The sequence below is a fragment of the Urocitellus parryii genome, chromosome 1 (assembly GCF_045843805.1).
Source record: "Urocitellus parryii isolate mUroPar1 chromosome 1, mUroPar1.hap1, whole genome shotgun sequence".
Classification (NCBI taxonomy): domain Eukaryota; kingdom Metazoa; phylum Chordata; class Mammalia; order Rodentia; family Sciuridae; genus Urocitellus; species Urocitellus parryii.
Window position 1 is genome coordinate 83,492,123 of NC_135531.1, and position 18,791 is coordinate 83,510,913.

At 34.7% G+C, this 18,791-nt stretch overlaps 1 protein-coding gene across 8 annotated transcripts in view; it reads left to right on the forward strand.

The window, feature by feature from the left end:
* The window catches only part of Pam (peptidylglycine alpha-amidating monooxygenase), a 292,525-nt gene that overhangs the window by 112,410 nt on the left and 161,324 nt on the right, over nucleotides 1–18,791 (forward strand). For all 8 annotated transcript variants that reach the window (XM_077800613.1, XM_077800609.1, XM_077800620.1 and 5 more), the window contains 2 exons: nucleotides 5,016–5,480; nucleotides 6,463–6,583. In XM_077800613.1, coding sequence (XP_077656739.1) covers nucleotides 5,389–5,480; nucleotides 6,463–6,583 — 213 coding nt within the window. In that variant the 5' untranslated portion in view covers nucleotides 5,016–5,388. The remainder of the gene's footprint in view (nucleotides 1–5,015; nucleotides 5,481–6,462; nucleotides 6,584–18,791) is intronic.

Consider the following 18,791-nt stretch of genomic DNA (forward strand, 5'->3'; position numbering starts at 1 on the left):
TATCTATAGATAAGCTGTGAAGTCAGTTACCAAGATGACTCTCACCTTTTAGTATTTATGTGCTTAGGTATTCTTTTCCCATAACAAGTGCTGCTAATGTGGATAGTCAACAAGAAGCTACAGTAATGATGGTATGTGACTTCTGATGCTACATCATAAAAGTCATCATGCCAGGTGCGGTGGCACACTCCTGTAATCCCAGGGGCTCAGGAGGCTAAAACAGGAGGATCACGAATTCAAAGCCTGCCTCAGTAACGGTGAGACACTAAGCAACTCAGTGAGACCCTGTCTCTAAATAAAATACAAAATAGGGCTGGGGATGTGGATCAGTGGCCGAGTGCCCCTGAGTTCAATCCCTGGTACCAAAAAAAAAAAAAAAAAGTCATCACATATTTGGGGAGCCAGTTGCCATGTTGTAAGAACACTCAAGCAGCCCTAGAAAGAGGACCACATGGAGAGGACATGTTTTTTCTGCCAGCGTCCATCACTGATTGCCAGCTATATGAGTGAGCCCTCCTCAAAAGTACATCATCTAGTTCCTGTGAAGCTTTCAGATGACTACTGGCCTGAGCAACATTTTGACTGCAGTCTCATGGAAGAACCAATCAGCTAAGCTTTTCCTGATGAACAGAAACTGTTGCTATTATAAACATTTAGTTCTTTGTTGTCAATGCTACTAAGTTTTGAGATTTGATGTAGCAATGGACAGTTCATTGCATAGAATCCAGCAGGCTTTCTGAGATATTCCTGTCCAAGATGCATAGCCAAATCTAGTACTAATGAAACACAAAACAAACACAGATTGAGGGGCATTTTGCAAAATAACTACCCTGTAGTCTTTGATAATCAGAGTTGAAGTCATATAAGTTAAAGACAGGCTGAAACACTGTCCTAGAGTGAAGGAGACTAGAGAAGCGACACATTTCCATGCAATGCCTGATTCTGAACTGGATCATTTTGTTTATAAAGGTTATTGCCTGGCAAAGTTTACAGACAGAAGATTAGATGATAATAAAGTATCATTGAGAAATTTTAAATTTTATGGTTGTGTAGAGTTATACAGTTAGATGTATTTGTTTCTGGGAAATCACACTGAAATTTCTGGGTATTAAAGCATCAAGACAGTAACATTCTTCTCTTAAATGGTTACAGAGAAAAATGGTTATTTATACTGTAATTGCAACGTTTCTGTAAGTTTGAGATTATTTAAAACTGTTTGAATTATGCAAAAAGAAAAATAATATATCATAGAATATGCTCTAACTATAAAATCAGACCCATATTGTCCTTTTTTAAAGGGATGCACAGTACTCTGGCTTTTGTAAGTTTAAAAAATATATATTTTTGTTACCAATCTCCTATTGATGGGCATTTAAATTGCTTCCAGTTCTTTGCTATTATAAACATTTAGTTCTTTGTTGTCAATGCTGCTAAATATCCTTATAAACATTTTGGTTCCCTGGTTCAGTTCTTGCCCAAGAGTAAATCCCCAGAAGTCAAAATAGCTGTGAATGGATATGCATCCTTTAATCAATTTAATCATAAGCCATACTAGAAAACCACATAAAATCTGCTTAGAAGAAAATGAAATTTATAATTTGTTAGTTATTTTTTGTTTTTCCCCACTAGAAAATAATTTGTGTAGGAGTAAGAACTTTCTCTCTCTTGATTATCACCACCCCTAGCATTCAGGCACTCAATATGTATATATTACCACAATGATAACAGCAATCATTTATTATATGCCTGATGCTGTTCTAAGGATATTAAATCAGCTATTCCTGGCAATTGTCTTTATGAGGTAGGTAGTATGATTCTTTCTGTTTTGCACAGCTTCAGGTACCTAGTTAATGGGAAAAAAAAAAACATGCATCAGGTACTTTTCCTTCAGTTTATAAGTAGCTATTATGCTATACTGGTTTACTTTTGCTAAGTAAATTAATCAATAAATGAGTTAATGACCAATATATTTATTTGAATCTTTAACCAATTTCAAATTTAACCTAACTTTTGTTTTTGATTTTTCCTTTTTAAATGAAAATTAGAGGGAACAGATTGCTCACTTTGCAAAAGCCAAATTGGTTTTACGCTTCCCTGGACTAACCTGTACTTAGTACCTTTTAATAATGCTGCACCAAGAATTAACATCCACATGGGTATCTATAAATCATTCTCCCCTGAAGAATTTACAGAGATGTAAACAATATTTGCTTTGTATTATCAGTAAAATAGTAAATCTGGGCCTGTAACTTGAATCTAGGAGGCAAGCCTCTTATTACTTGTTTTTCAAACACATACTCTTGCTCTCAACTTTGCCCCTGCTGTGTCCTGTACCTGGCATGCTCATTGTCCTCCTCCTGCAGTAGAAACTGTAAGGGTCCTCCAAGGCCCTGCTCAATGGCCACTGATCTATTGAAGACTGCTTTTATCCTTTTCTTTTTTTCTTACTCTCTCTTGAAGTTTCTTTTCTTCCTTAAAATTCCTAGAGTCCTTTTTAAAGTACTCCTCTAGGAGAGTACTTTCTTTCTTTCTTTTTTAATTCTAATTTGTTATGTATGACAGCAGAATGCATTACAAATCATATTACACCTTTAGAGCACAAATATCTCTGGTTGTACACAAAGTAGAGTCAGACCATTCGTGTCTTCATATATCTACTTAGGGTAATGATTTCCATCTCAATCCACCATCTTTTTGTAGGAGAGTACTTTCTAAACATATCTCATATTAATTGTGCAATGTTCTCATCTCTTAGTGGACTATATTCCCTTTTAGTTTTATTGATCTTATAAAACCCCAGTATATATCACATTATTTTACATCAAATATGAAATTAAGTTTTTTGAATGAGTCAATGAGTGATCTCATGAGAACATATTTTAAAATCTTAAATGATAGATAAGATTTTTGAACATTATGCATTCTGCATCATCAGGAATTAAAACAAGTGGAATAGACATATTTTCATATGATGGAGTTTTATTTTGTCTTTATAAGGCATCAAGAAATAAGAATGATAATTACCTTTCCTTTCTATAATAAAAGGTATTCTATTCATGGTGACAAATATCAACCTTGCTTCTATCCAGAACTTCAATTCCCTTTTCTTTAAGTGGATGGTTCAGGGACATCAAAGGTAGTAAATCAATCAAAGAGAGAAGAGGAGTCCCCCTTCCCCCAAAGGCTAGTACTGAAGGGTGTGCTTCTGTTAGAGAATTTTAATAATAAATTTGTTTTCAAGTGTTTGTATAATGCCAAATCTTCTTGCCAATTGGAGGAAGGACTGTTCTGAATGAAATTATAAAATATAATTCTTTTCTCACTTTTATATGTGTAAAAAAAAAAACCAGAATTGGAGGATGTTAAGTATTGTCATTCAACAGGATTCTACTTTGTTTGGAGCAAAAGCAATAGCACAGCTGTTAGGCCCTTTGTTTCTCTTCCCCCTAGAGTTCTTTTCCTTTACCCACAGGATAAAGACAGAGCTGAGGGTTTGTGTTGTTGAAAGCTCAAATAGCAAGCCAAAGAGAAAGTTCAAACAAGTAATATCAGTCTTTTAAAAATGTCATTGCTTATGTAAATTAACTGGGGTCCTTGGTTTCTTGTGAGCCTCAAGCATCTTTGAATTGGTTGGATATTAAATTATGTTTTTTAATACTTTTAAGTAATTTATTTACTTTTATGTCATGCTGAGGATCAAATACGTGCTAGGCAAGCACTTTATCACTGAGCCACCTCCCCAGCCCCATAAATTATGTTTTATTTGTATTTGGTGTATGTTATGTTTCTTCTATGTGGAAACTACTGACCATAAGATAAATTTAAGGTTAGTTAGTGCTTTTTGGTTCGTGTTCTCTCTCTCTCTCTCTCTCTCTCTCTCTCTCTCTCTTCCTCCCTCCCCCTCTCTCTCTCTCTCTTCTCTCTCTCTCTCTCTCTCTCTCTCTCTCTCTCTCTCTCTCTCTCTCGTTTAGCTTCATTATGCTGTAATTTCCAGAGGATAATTTAGAGGCTAATATAGTTGAGCACTTCTATATGATCTTACTGTTTTTTTTTTATTATTATTCCTTCCTTCCTTCCTTGATTCTGAGCGTACTTTTAAGGACTTTAAATTTTATTTAGATCAAATAGCTCAGTATGCAAAAAAGAAAAAAAAACATACTTTGGTGGTAACCTGCTCTGAGCCCTAACATCTCCCTCTTATATTAATTGGAAGTTCTTGATTATGCTTAACCTTTGTAGAAAATTCATTTAGAGCTAGCCAAGATTCTGCTTTTTCTCATTATGTTTTGTAAATCTCCAAACTTAGGAAAAAATATCTTTAGGGAGGCAAGTCTTCTATGTGAGAAATTATTACTTTGTATATTAGATGCTAGATTTTTAAATGAGTATTTAAATATCATGTTAGCTGCCAAGTGTTGGTTTGTTTTAAAATAATTCCCAGAACTTGGGCAATTACTTCTCTGGCTATTCTTGGGAGTTCTTGGAAGGGAGGATTTTAATTCTCTATCTGTAGCTCTAGGATGCCTGTATATGAACATGCCTTTGTTCTCGGTGTTTTTCTGATTGTTGTTGTATACAAGTCCTTTGTCCTTGCCTCTTTTCCCCCTTGTGTTGTAGTAGATCATTTATGCAAATAACTTTGTTTACATTGAGCAGCGGTTTTGAAGTGCGTTTGGGGGGAATAGTAGACTGAATAAGAAGATACACAGAATGTGGGATGGATGTGAGTGAGGGTGAAAGGGGAGAAATGAAAAAAATAAACAAAAAACTGGGAGTGGGCCTGGGGAAGGAAGACAAGCAAAAGGCAAAAGAGGGGCTATGCTCTGGGGGGGGGGGGGATTGTGAAATCTTGGGGGGCCAGTAGTCGAGGGAGGAAGATGAACAGACCAGCGTTTTCCCCAGGCTTGGGCTCAAGCTTGTGAAACTACTAATGTATTAAAGAACCTCAGCTGGGATTTGCTGAGGACAAATGCTGTAATGTGTTAGTCATCCATTATCTGCTTCTATTTTTGCAGGTTCTGAATGATGACTGACGCGGGTTTGGGTGATAGTCCTTACAGTCCCTGTCATTCCCGAGTGATAAGGAACTCGCACGTCTAGCCCCAGCACCAGGGCGAAGCAGCAGCTCTGGAGGGAGGCAGGCTTCCGCTGGCCGCCAGGACAGAAGTACCGCCTTCCCACGGGTTTCTGCCCGCGGCTCGTGACCGAGACACCTCGCCGGGTCCAGCTCGCGGCTTTCGCAGGCAGCCGACGTGTGGCCGCCGCAGGACGCCCGCCGCGCCCGGGCCATGAAGTAGCGGCTGCCTGTGGCGCCGCTGCCCGACCGCCGGCCCCAGCCCCGCGCTGCGCTGCCCGGTCCTCTCCCGGCGGGGCCGGAGCGGCGCGGACATGGCTGGCCGCGCGCGCAGCCTGCTAGTTCTCCTCCTGACTTTGCAAGGCAGCTGCTTGGGTTTCAGAAGCCCACTTTCTGTCTTTAAGAGGTGGGTGTGTTTGTGTTTATTTTTATTTTATTTTATTTTTTAACAGGCGAAATACTGTTTGGGTGGGTTTTGTGCATGCCGTTTAGAAATGTAATCACTTTTACGAACAAGTGTTGGCGAAATACACAAGGTTGATTTTTTTCTCTATAGAAACGATTTGGAATTTTAGCCCAGCAACTTCTTGTAAAGTCTCCCTTGCAGAAAAAACCCACAGTCTTGTAGCTGAGCTGCTGCTCTGGCTTCTAGAACTCCAATTAGAAGTTGTGATTTCCAATACTAATCACTCCCTCTTGGGGAGATATTTCAGAAAGTAGATATAGTCATTTAGACTTGAATGCCTTCCTGTTTATAACAGCTCGAAGAATAAAATATCAACATCAGTGGTTAGGAGAAGCAGATCATGGACTCTAATCGCTCACTAAGAAACATTGAGCTGTATACACACGCCCCATAATTACCATATTAAATATTTATGTACTTGTACATTTGTAATTCACATCACAACCTTTTATTTCCTCCTCATATAACTCTGCCTTCCAGCAAGATTATGATCAGTTTTTTTTTGTTTTTGACCTGTAACACCGGACACTCACAACATAGTTACAAAAATTTGTATTGGGTTATGGTTAATATTTGCCATTAGAAGATTGGTATGTGTATTATAATTATAATTTCTAATGTATTAATACTGTGTCTTCATGAACTAGAAACAAATGTATGTGTTGACAAGTTTTTATTAAATCAAGTTTTGAATGTAGCTGCTTGGTTTCTTTGATTATATTTTGTTTATAAGTTGGTTGTATCTTGGTCATGGACTAGAAAATGTAATTCTGAGTGTCTCTGATAACATTGTATGATCATCACATCTTTAGAGAGTCTTCCATTGGGCCTGTTACAACATTATTTAACCTTAAGGTCATAGAAGTCCTTTTTTCCTCTACCCATTATGTTAAAGAATGTTGAAAATGTCTTCTTTTTCAAGGTTTAAAGAAACTACCAGACCATTTGCCAATGAGTGTCTTGGTACCACCAGACCAGTAATTCCTATTGATTCATCAGATTTTGCGTTGGATATTCGCATGCCTGGGGTCACACCTAAACAGGTGAGAGGCATTCCTTATTTAATTATTCACTTGTTCTACGTACAATCTATAATTAAAGTAAGGAAACTATACTTCCAGTGGCAGCAATTTCTGCAAAAGTAGGCATTTGCTTCAGATCTCTTCAGATAGGACCAGAATAACTGAATATTACAAAGAGGGGTAAATTTTTCAATGTAAATCTTTCAGTTAAATTTTATTTTTCGAATTTTACTCATATTGCTATTTGTTGTTTGAAATGGAACCTTGTAAATTTGCATGCTGGGACTCTCCAAAGACAAATGTCCTTTGTAATGCAGCATGCAAGTCTGCATTAAAATAGGAAAAATTATTCCAATATAAATGATATTGAGCAGCTGCATCTAAGAGACTATTTTGTTTAAATATTCTTCTATGGAAGCCACAAGTTGAGAAATAAAACCTTGTTAAGTGCCACACATTTGTTTAAAAGCAAAACATTCCACACTTTTAGAAGTTAGGAAAACTGTTCATACAGGTGGCTGATTGTGTTTCCTTTAGGCTGACGTGTCTGTTATAAGATATATTTTGAAGAAATAATGGTAAAGCTCAGACAAATGAGTTTTATAGAGCATTTTGAGTGGAACTAAGTTGTTGTTGGGGCTATCACTATTTCAGGTATACACAAGCAACTCTAGCCCATTGCTGTCATGTGTGCAAGGTGTTTCATTAAGCAAAAAAAAGGCCAGAATTAATTATGTTTTGCAGGCAGGCAGTGCAGGGATTTGTGTGTGTCATTAAAAGACAGTCCTCTGCTTTTGAAGGGCTGCAGAGACCTGGATGTTGAAGAGCTGCAGTGGCTGATGACTCATTGTTGCAGATAACATTCTATGTTTCTTTTCTTTTTTCTTCTAGTATTGGGAAAATAAAAGTATTCTACTTATTGGGAAGAATTTCTTTTAAAATTAGCATTCAGAAGCTCTAGAAAAGAGGTGTGGGCCCCCACGCCTAGTGGCTAAGGATTGACTTTCATTTACTTGAAAACTTGCATATGATCTAATGTCTATTAGTAACTACCATTGTCACAATGACTTCCACCCTCTCCCCATTCCCAAATGACCATTCAGACGACTTTTCTGTGCATTCAGTTATTCGTGTTTGGCCTTTAATTTCATAAACTCCTTATTTGATATTTAGCCCAAGAAGAATGTGATGACATTAAAATGAGGAGAGAGAAACAACAGCCCCTCCTTTGTAAAGGGTGCCTCTTCTTGTCTCTTCTCACTCTTAAAAGTCATTTTCCCCCTTTATTTGTTTAACCTTAGCTTATATTACTTATTTTAAAATATTTACCAATTGGTCTTTAATCTTTTCCCAAAAGAATATTATTGTTTTAATCAAATAGCCATTTATTATTGTTTGTTATTATTCTGCTATTTTTTCTTCTTATTATTTAAGAGTAATAACATTTAAATTATTTAACACCTATAATAATAATAGGCAACTCCATTGGGATTGATAATCTCAGGAAGAATTACTGGAATTGATTATAAAAATGTGGAACAGTTCATTTTCATGAAACAAAATACATGTATTCATTTTTGTAACCTTATAATTATTAAAATAATTCCATTACAAAAGAAAATAGATTTTTGAAGTTACCACTATTTACTTTGCACTATCTGTATTCAACTTTCCTTTGTGTAGTGGAAATTTGCTTGTTGCCTTCTCAGCAAAGAGCTAATTTTCTCCTTGCTCCTTCTCTGAGACCTTGTAACTCCCAAGAGCTATTTACCAAGGTTCCAGAGTTGGAACCAGTGGACTAGGATCAGCAAATAACTACATCTTACCTCCCTTTCCACAACGGTTGATTCAGAAAAAGGTGTGTGATCTAGATGAGTCCAATTAAAGCTCAGGACTTCTGCTGAGAAGGCATATTTCTATTGCACAAGCACAATAGGCATGTAGTTCTGGGGTCTGTTAGTGCATGAAGGAGCCATGCCTAGACTAAAACTAGTACCAGAAAAAGCAATACAGAGACTGAGAGTGTAAGTTCTTGGTTACATCACTAACAGAATTTCCAGTTACATCGTTAGCCTTTCTTATTTTAACTAGGTCGAGTTGGATTTTGTCTTATTTGCATATAAATCTATCTAGTAAATGATCCAGTTCCTCAGCTGAATATTTCTTCCACGTTCACTAAATGCTGTTCATTGATGATGTGCCATGAGGACTTAATTTTTTTCTGGCTGACATGCAGATAATATACCTTGTAAGCTTTTGTGGGAAATGATAGACTCCCTGTTAACTGTGCTCGAGGGAAAGATGGATATAGAACCCCTGGCACCTCTTTCTTCCTGAACTTGGTGTTCTTGGTGAGGCAGACCCAGAGCTGTTACTGTAAATACTTTTGGTGAAAAAAAAATTATGTTTTAAGAACATTTAAGAATGCAGATAAAACTAGAGTTAACACAAGTTCTTAAAAGGAAAGGAGATTTTAAAAAACGAGAAAGGAAAAGATGATAAAATATTAGATGGAAGAAATAAAAGGTATAAGTGGAGTAAGAAGAGTTGACCAAAACAACAACAAAATGAAATGTCCAAGAAAATAAGATGGTCAAGAACAAAAATTAAGGGAAAATTTTAGGAATAACCAGAATATGAAGAACAGAATATTTTAAAAATAATATAAGAAAAAAGAGGAGTTAAGAAACATACAAAAACTAGGAAAGAAGTTGAGGAGTTAAGATGATATTTATTTATTTATTTATATTTGTATTACAATTCTTAATACATCATTATACAATAATTTATCATATCTCTAATTATATATAAGATGATTATTTTTAAATGTTAGAGGATCCATAAGAGCAATAAAATTTGAAGAAAAAGGAGCAGAGGAGTAAGAACTTCCTTTGGTAGATCAGGCAGATCAGATTGGTCAAAGAAGTGTATTCACTCAATATATTCCTTTATAAAGTACATTTTAAGTTTTGTCAATAGTGAAAGCTACATCAGTACATCTGATGTAAATCCTTTCTTTGGGAAAGAGGTCCTTAGGTAAGCTTAGATAAAAAAAAAAAAAAAAACAAGCAAATGTAGAGTAGAGGTGGAGAGAACTATAGACATACTACAGAGAGTACAACTAGTTAATTTTCCAGATAAAATACAATTCTAGATTAGTGTCTTATCAGAGGATATCAGTATGTCAGGCTTCCACATTAATGGATTCAACTATATCACAGGACTTCGTAGTGGCCATTAAAAATTACTCCCACTAAACACGATTAGGTGAGTCCAGGGAAAGTAGTTTACTTTGATTACAAAATCAAAAAGTTTTTAGATATTTTAGAACTTTAATGTTCTTTACAGATTCAACATAAAATACTGGTCACAGGGGCAGGTAGTATAATGCAGTGGTAGAGCATACTTAAGACCCTGGGTGCAGTCCTCAGCACAAAATAATAAATAAGTAAGTAAATAAAATCAGTTAAATTTTTGACAGTAGGAAAACAGTAGAGGAAAACTTCAGCAAAGACCTGGAATTCACAGATGACTCTAGTTAAAAACTATAAAGAAAACATTCAAATAAACAAAGAATAATAGTTTAGCAGAGATATTTAGTTTAACAAAGATCAAACCAACAACCTTTCCTTCTACTTATTGAAAAGAGAGTGAAAGTGAATCATGGGACTTGTAGATATTTGTGGTAAAATAGCTTTAAAAAGGAGAGGTAGGGATTAAGGGGGCACAGCTATTGCTAATATATACACAAGGTTAAAGGCTGAACATATTTGAAAGTCTCCATGCATATCATTGAGAACTCTGTTATCTGAAATATAAATGCACAAAGATGCAAACTATATGGTATTAAAAACAGTTTGCTATATAAACATTTATGTAGTATATGAATTTAATCTCTATGAGAATGACAGTAAAATGAGTTCATTCTTTCTCTAACTTGAAAAAATTTAAAATAATTTCCATTCTCTTTGTTATAAAGTTTCTATTAATCAGTGTTTGGGGGGATTTGAGAAGATTTGCAGAAAGAGTAGTGACTCTTTTTTTTTCTTTTTCAAATCCTGTCTTTATTTTTTTCTTTTATATTTATTGGTGCATTATAGTTGTACATAATAATGGGATTTATTGTTACACATTCATACATGAACACCATATAACAATATAATTTGGCCAATATCACTCCTCAGCACTTCTCCCATCTCTCCCATCTCCCACCCCTTAATTAGTCCCTTTCCTGTACTGATCTCCCTTTAATTTCAATAAGATCCACTGCACCTTTGTTTTCCTTTTTTCCTCTCTACCTTCCTCATGAAAGAAAACAAAGATCCTTAACCTTAAACCTTATGTTAAGAGTAGTGACTTTTAAATAGTAAACAAAAGTAAAGAACTGCCATCCAATGCCATTGTCTTCAAATCTAGCAGAGCCACAGAGTGATGATATCTTGAGAATAGTCTTTTAGCCCTTTTTCTTCCTCATTTGATTCCCTTACTCACCTGGGATCCTGTGGACTTCTTCTCTCCCTACCTCTCACCTGAATAAATAAAGAAGTTTGATAAACTGCCAGTTCATTCATGATCATAATAAAGTGCTATTATCAATTTGGTGAATTAACTATCCCCAGGGTGTTTATTTTGCTTTAATTAACACATATTAATTGTACAAATTGATGAACTTCATTGTGACGTTTCCACATGTGCATAGATCATTCGAGGAGCATATCCACGTCTCTTTTGCCCTCTTGTCCTCCCGCTTCCTCAGCCCCCTTCTTAGTTCCTAATAGTCCCTCTTCTACTTTCAGGTCATCTTTTTATTTTATTTTAACTTATTTCTAACATGTACGAGAAAATATTTGAGACTTTTTTTTCTATGTCTGGTTTATTTTGCTTAACATGATGTCTTCCAGTGCTGTCCGTTTTCCTACAAGTGACAGGACTTTTTCTTCTTTATGGCTGAATAACATTCTTTTGTGTATATTTTCCTTATTTATCTGTTGACAGGGTATCTATGCTGATTCCTATCTTGGCTGTTGTGAATAGTGCTGCAATAAACATGGGCATACAGCTATCAAGAGTGGGATAGCTGGATCACATAATAGTTCTATTTTTAGTTTTTCTCCACTTCATCACCAGCATTTTAAAATAAAATAAATGAATGCTTAATTACAGTGATTTTATATAAAGTTTCTTGTCTAACTGTAAATCAAAAATAGGGCCAGGCTGACGGCATCCTTGTCCTTGCTCTTGCAGTGTCAACACAGGCATGTTTCTTAGCCATGCTCCTTCATCTGCAGAAGGGGTGATAGGTTACCTACCCAGAGTGTTCTGTGGACCAAGTAGAATAATACTGGTAGAATGATCAGTTCAGTGGCCAAATATGCGGTAAGTTCTCAGAAAATGTTCACTGGTGTTGCTATGGTTATTAGTGTGTTGAGGGAAATGGGAACAAGCCTCCGGATGAGAAACTGCTAACCCTTATACTTTCAGTTATGACTTCATGGAAAAAGTGAGATGTGGAAATAATTTTGAGGGTTAGGAAAGGTAGCCAAATGAAGAAAAATAGAAAGTACAAACCAGGATACGAGAAGCTTGGGTAAGTGAGGAAACACATCCTTCAATGTATTAATTCTAAAGTAGATATTTCCACTAAAACAGGCCTTTGATAAGAGAGTGAAGCAATATTGAGAATGGATGTATTTTTTTGAGAGTTTTTATACATCTTTTTATACTGCTTGGAAGAGAAGTTATCTAAAGAAGTGTCCTGATGAGGTTTTTTAAAAATATGCATGTATTAGTTGACATTAAAAATCAGCCTGGATTTATTCAATCAATGTCAGCTCACCTGAGGGTTTTGGATATTGACCTTATTTAAAAAACAAATAACAACAACAAAATTATTCTTTTCTAATGTAAGTTGTTTCAAATGCCATGTGTGCAAGCATTTTATTTATTTGCTATTTGCCCAACATAGTTCCTCCACATCTTGGCTTAAGGACATATAAGTGTAAACTAATTTGTAACACACAATTCTACAAAATTGAGTATTTTTTAAGTCTATTATCTGTGAACTACATATTAACTAAATTTCTTTTAATTAAGATGTTTTAGGCTGTCTTTGGTCATTTTCCTCACTTTCTTTGGGAATAGTTTGAGAACTACAGAGAAATACACTGTTTCTGAAACCTCTTGGAAATTCTTGTCTCATTCAGTGTTTGTTTTTTGAAGAGTCGCAGATCATGCTCTGAAATCAAAAAAAGCATACTTCCCCTGTGTTTCTTAACACAAATATCTATCTCCAGAAAACAGAACAAGGCAAAATTTAAAGATCACATCACATACTACAGAGGAACAAGTTGAAAATCTTGAAATTAAAACATCTTTTATTTTAGAATAATGACTAAAAAATTTAGTCATTGAAATATAACAAAATGAATAAAATACTTTTACAAAAATTTCTCATAGTCTTCCCACTATATTTCACTTTGTTTTTTCTCAATTTAATAATCTTTTTAAAATTTTACTAGTATACTTTATTTCTTGCCTCCACAGTGTATTGATAATCACACAGTAAAAACTCGGGGTTTTGCTTTCTGCATCCCTTTAAGGAATCAGTTTTTAAATATTAAGATGTAATCATAATGTCTTTTCTAAGCATCAGTTGCTCAGAATATGTGTTTTATCGGAGGTAATACACAAATTAAAAGTAGATTTTTTTTAACCTTAAGTTCAGAACACTGATTGCATTTTTTCATATAAAGACAGTTGACCAGAGTGTCGTATTTGCTTATTTTGGAGGCTATCTGATACCTGTGTTACTCAGGTTTTCATCACTGTGACCAAAATACTTGAAATCAACAATTTAAAGGAGGAAAGATGGCTCATGGTTTAAGAGGTTAAGACATATTGCTTTGGTTCTGAGGTAAGGGTAATCTCATTGCAGAAGGGAAAGATGGAGGAAAGCTACCTAGCTCAGGACAGCAGGGAAGGAAAGGGAAAGAGACCAGGAGAGGGAAAGAGACCCAGATAGCTAGAGACAGAGAGGAAGAGGCATGGGACAAGAAATAATCCCTTGGGGTATGCCCTTCCCCTAGTGACCTACCTCCTCCAACTTTGCCCCACCTGCCCACAGTTTCTACCCCTTCCCAGAAAGCCATCCAGCAATCAATAAGTTATAAATTTTAATATGTCAGAGGTTGTTATTTCCTTATCTCCGCCTCTCTACTTATTACCATGTAATCTTTGCATTCTTTGAAAGTTTGAATTTTATATTGAGGATGAAAAAGGATGGGAGACACACTGCACTCCCATTTCTTCAATTCCCCTTGCATGCTAACTTAATTCTGAATTTTAACTTCCTCGTAGAAGAGAAATTTAATCTGTGACCATTAGCAAGTTTTGGGGCACCATAAGGTCTTTCTATGTTAAACTCACTAGGGAAAATGAATCAATTCTCTTCCTAAAACAGCTGTACAATTTCTGAGAAACACCTAAAGAAGATTCCCACCCTACTCCAGAACACTGTGGATTTCCTGACCTCCTCTGCAGTCAGAGGCCATGTTCCATTCTACCTTCTCTAGTCCTCTGAAATGTTCATCACTACATCCCTCTCTTTTTCTAGTTCAGCCTATATATTAGATCAGAAATGGCAAGTAGAGGTTGCTTTTTTCAGCCAAATCCATTTGATTGGGAGAAGATGCCTGGGAAATGAAGAATTGAGAGACCTCATTTGGGCGTGGTGGACAAATGTACAGATACATGATGACATTTCCCCTGAGAGTGACAGAGAAAAGTGGTGGCTCCAATGGCTAGTTTTGGCCATTCCTGCAAAGTGCATTTGTGTTGTCAGAAAGAACCAACCGTGGGTGAGGATTGAATATATCAAGTCATTGTCTTAAAATGAACACGAGTCACAGCTCATAGTGTTTACTTTTCCTCCACTTTTATTCTTCTTTCTCCCTTAACAGAAGATGAAGGAGCAGAGTGTTCTTGCTATTGGAAGAGGAAAATTGAGGAATGTACTAATTTTGGATCACCATTTGCTTTTCATTTAGAAAGACTTAGGCAATACATATAAAATTCTAAGACTTGTGAAAAAAAAAACAACAAAAGATATTAAAATGCTGCATCTCCTGTCCCCTTACTGATGGATTAATATTATCTCCATTTTACCAATGGTAAAACTTAATAGTGGATACAATACAGTGATTACTAGAAAGGACAGCCTCCAAGCCCTTGTTGTATTATTTAGCTGTCTCACATTAAATTGGCTTTTTTTTCATTTTCTATTTTGAAAGCTTGGAATTGGTATCATTTAAAATGCTTCATGCCAAATTCTCAAATTATATTTATTTTTATATTCACGCCTTGATTTATCAGCAAGATTCAATTATTTAGATAAAATAATATGCAAAATGTTAAGTGGATCTTGTAAAATACAAATTAAAGTGGTATATAGTTCATTGATAATTGTTTAAGTTTAAATTCTGATGATTCATCTTTATTTTTATTGAAACCTTTAATGTCTACTTAGGGAGGACATACTTGACCTGTTAACAGTGTTTTCCTTTGTGAGAATAATCTCAACATGTCTGGTTCAGAATCTCACATGACATTATACATTGACCATGTTCTCTTTCTTTATTAGAATACTAGAAAAGTGCTGTGGTATAAAAGATTTCATTATTACCACCAATTTTCACAAAAGATTAAAGATGCTTTTTGTTTTGTTTCTAGTAAATTTTTTAAAGCCGAAAACGTAATTTTGAACATTCAAAATTACGTAACACTGTTGTTTTGAACACATTATATTGTCTCATTAATTCTCATAAAAAATCTGTGTTCAAGATTTTAGGATCCCTATTTTTTGTATGAGAAATTGAGACCCAAGAACATTAAATAAAATGTACATAGCCAAATAGACCATAAATGGAAAAACAGGCCTTAAATACATATTTACTTGAACCTGAGACTCATGTTCTTTTTATAATTTGCCAATCAATTAATGGCCTATCTGTGGAGATATCTAGTAATTATTAATAGTCCAATTTACCAATTACAGAATAGTATATACTTTAGGTACCATCATGGTCAAACATGTAAAATAAAAATGACATATAGTAGCAGAATGAAACTATATATAGTTAACTTATATATTTGTAGACATAAAATATATTGTTGTATATATTTTATGTCTACATATATATTTTTGAATGACTTTTTTTATATCTTTTCATGCCTGTGAAGAAAGAAATGCTACTATTCTGAAATCTGTTGAGATAATTCTAAATAATTGACTATTATAAAACACCTTCAAGCAACCTAGCTTAGGTTTTTATTTTACTTTATTTATTTATTTATTTATTAGTTCTAATCAGTTATACATGACAGTAGAAAACTCTTTGATTCGTTGTACAATTCGTTGTGAATGGAGAAGAATTTTTTACTTCTCTGGTTATGCATGAAGTAGAGTCACACCATTTGTGCAATCATACCTGTACCTAGGTTAATGATTCCATCTCATTCCATTGTCTTTCCTACCACTTTGCCTCCTGTCCCCCTCCCCTTTGTCCTACCCAAAGTTCCTCCATTTATCCCATGCCCACTCCAATATGGATTTTACCTTAGTTTTTTTTTAACACAATTTTTTTCATTATCCCTGTCTAAACAAAATAAGCCAAAGATTAGAAAATTGTTTCTTAAAGTGTCAGATGGTAAACATTTTTAACTTCTGAGAAATAGTCTCTGGTTTCAGCTGTCTTAGAAAGCAGCTATAGATAATATGTAAATGAATGGCTTGGATGTGTTCCAATAAAAAACTGTATTAACTAAAACAGGCAGCCAGCCCACGGTCTGTAGTTTCCTGGTCCCTGATCGAAGCAATTGCATATGCCATTTAGGCTAATAAATGGATTTAACCTTTGGCATCTCATGCACTGTGTCTTCTGATTTACAGAACATAGAGAATAAATATATCAGTGCAAGGTGAACAGCACTTTAATCTTTGTTTCTTAGTTACCTCTTCAGTTTTTTCTGGTTTAATGGATGAGTTAAGGCATGTTTTCTGTCTACTAATAACAAATATAATACTATGGTAAATACCTTATCATAGCTGAAATATAGAATCACAGAAGCAGGACTGGGGATGGGGCTCAGCAGTAGCACACTTGCCTGGCATGAGTGAGGCACTGGATTCAATTCTCAGCACTGCACATAAATAAATAAAATTAAGGTCTGTCAACAACTAAAAAAATATCAAAATAAAAAAAGAATTACAGAGGCTCCACCTGAGAATGAAGAGAGTGATTTCAACAATTCTTTAGTCAGAATTGCAATACTAATTTTCCAGAGCACATTATAGAAGCAGATAGATTCTAAATTTATCTCTTGCTGCTTTAGGAAAATCTTTGTGGAAGCAGTAGAATTTGAAGGTTGTAGTGCAAGGGGTATGGAGAGAGATTTGTAAAACAAAGTTTAGAATCCTTATAAAGGTACCATTTTAGTAATAGGAACATAAATAGGTGAAGCAATCAGAATTTCTCCTTGTATGATTTATCTTTAAAAGAATCTAGTGGTTATTAAAATTTACTAAGAGACAGAACAGTTACATACCTTAGGTACCAGACACCATCATGGTCAAACATGTGAAATAAAAATTTGTAGTGAAGGACCATTCTTCTAAATAACCCTAAAACAAGGGTTAAAAATCAAAACAAACTGGAATTGTAAATGGTCTGGAGAGTGTGACAAGGAAAATACTTGATAAGAAAGTCCATGAACTCATGCTGGTGTAATCCTCAGAGAAAAATAACCTGGATTCATTTATAATGAAAGAGCATACAATGTTAAAGTATATGAATATTCAACTTAAGAAATAAGGAAAAAGATAATAAAACCAAGTAAAATAGAGAATTAATAATTAAAAAGCTGAAATTAATAAATTTAAATGGAAATCAGTAAATCAATTAAGAAAACATTTCTTTGAAACATTCGTAAAAATGGATAAACTCATGGAAAATTTAAGGATTAAATATTCCAAAAGTATACATTATTTTTTAAAATATTTGTTTTTTAGTTTTAAGTGGACCCCAGTATCTTTATTTTATTTTTATGTGATGCTGAGGATTGAAACCAGTGCCTCATGCATGCTAGGTGAGCACTCTACCACTGAGCCACAACCCCAGCCCAAAAATATACATTCTTAAGAATTATAAATAATAAGGAAAATATTTAGACAGTTTTGGGTGCATCTCTGTCTTGGTAAATTTTATTATTTTAAGTAAAAAAATGATTTTCTAGAAAGCACTTAATATCTAAATTGATCTAAGAAGATATTAAAAAAAAACTGAACAGCACCACTAACTAGAAGAGACTGAAAAGGTTAAAATGCATGTGTGTGTCTGCATGCGTGCACACACACACACACACACACACACACACACATACACACGGATGGAAATTATTTAACCAAGAACAAAGAATTATTAAAAATATATGTGAAAGAAAAAGGGTTTATATACCAAGTATGCAAAGAAGTACTAAAATTATTGAGAAGGTAAGCAAACCAAAAGAAAGTAAAATACAAATATTAATGTTAAATGAATGGAATGACAAAAATTTAACCCTGTTTATAATCAAATCAAAATTAAGGAAGATGATGTTAACATTTTTCATCTATTAATTTGGCAAAAACTTGAAAGAGCTGTGATATGGTGAGCTTTTAAGGGTGAGATGACATAGGTAGTCTCATTGCTAGTGGGGTAGAGTTTTAGGAATGTATTATCTAGAATTTTAAAGTGAAAATGCATCCTCAAAATTGTGGGAGATCACTTTATAGTATGTTATACCTTTTAAAGTGAAAATACATCTTCAAAATTGTGGGAGATCACTTTAATAGTATATTATGCTGTAAATGAAAAACTGAGTTATGTTCACATTTTTGCCCTAGAAGTATTGCCATCATATATTAAGAGAAGCAAACTACAGAGTCATGGGTGAAGGGTGATCCCATCTTAATAAAAATAAATTACCACAAAATCCTAATATGTGTTTGTATTTAGTTAGATGTTTTATATAGCCATGGAGGAAGTTGGAAAGAGGCACCTCGGGCTGTAAACCTTGGTTCTCTTGGAGAGGTAGCAGTGGAAGAGGATGACAGGATTTTTTTTTGGTATTTATCTAGGTTGTTTTACCAATAAAAATATAATTTTTATTTTGTAACCATTAAAAGTTAATAAAG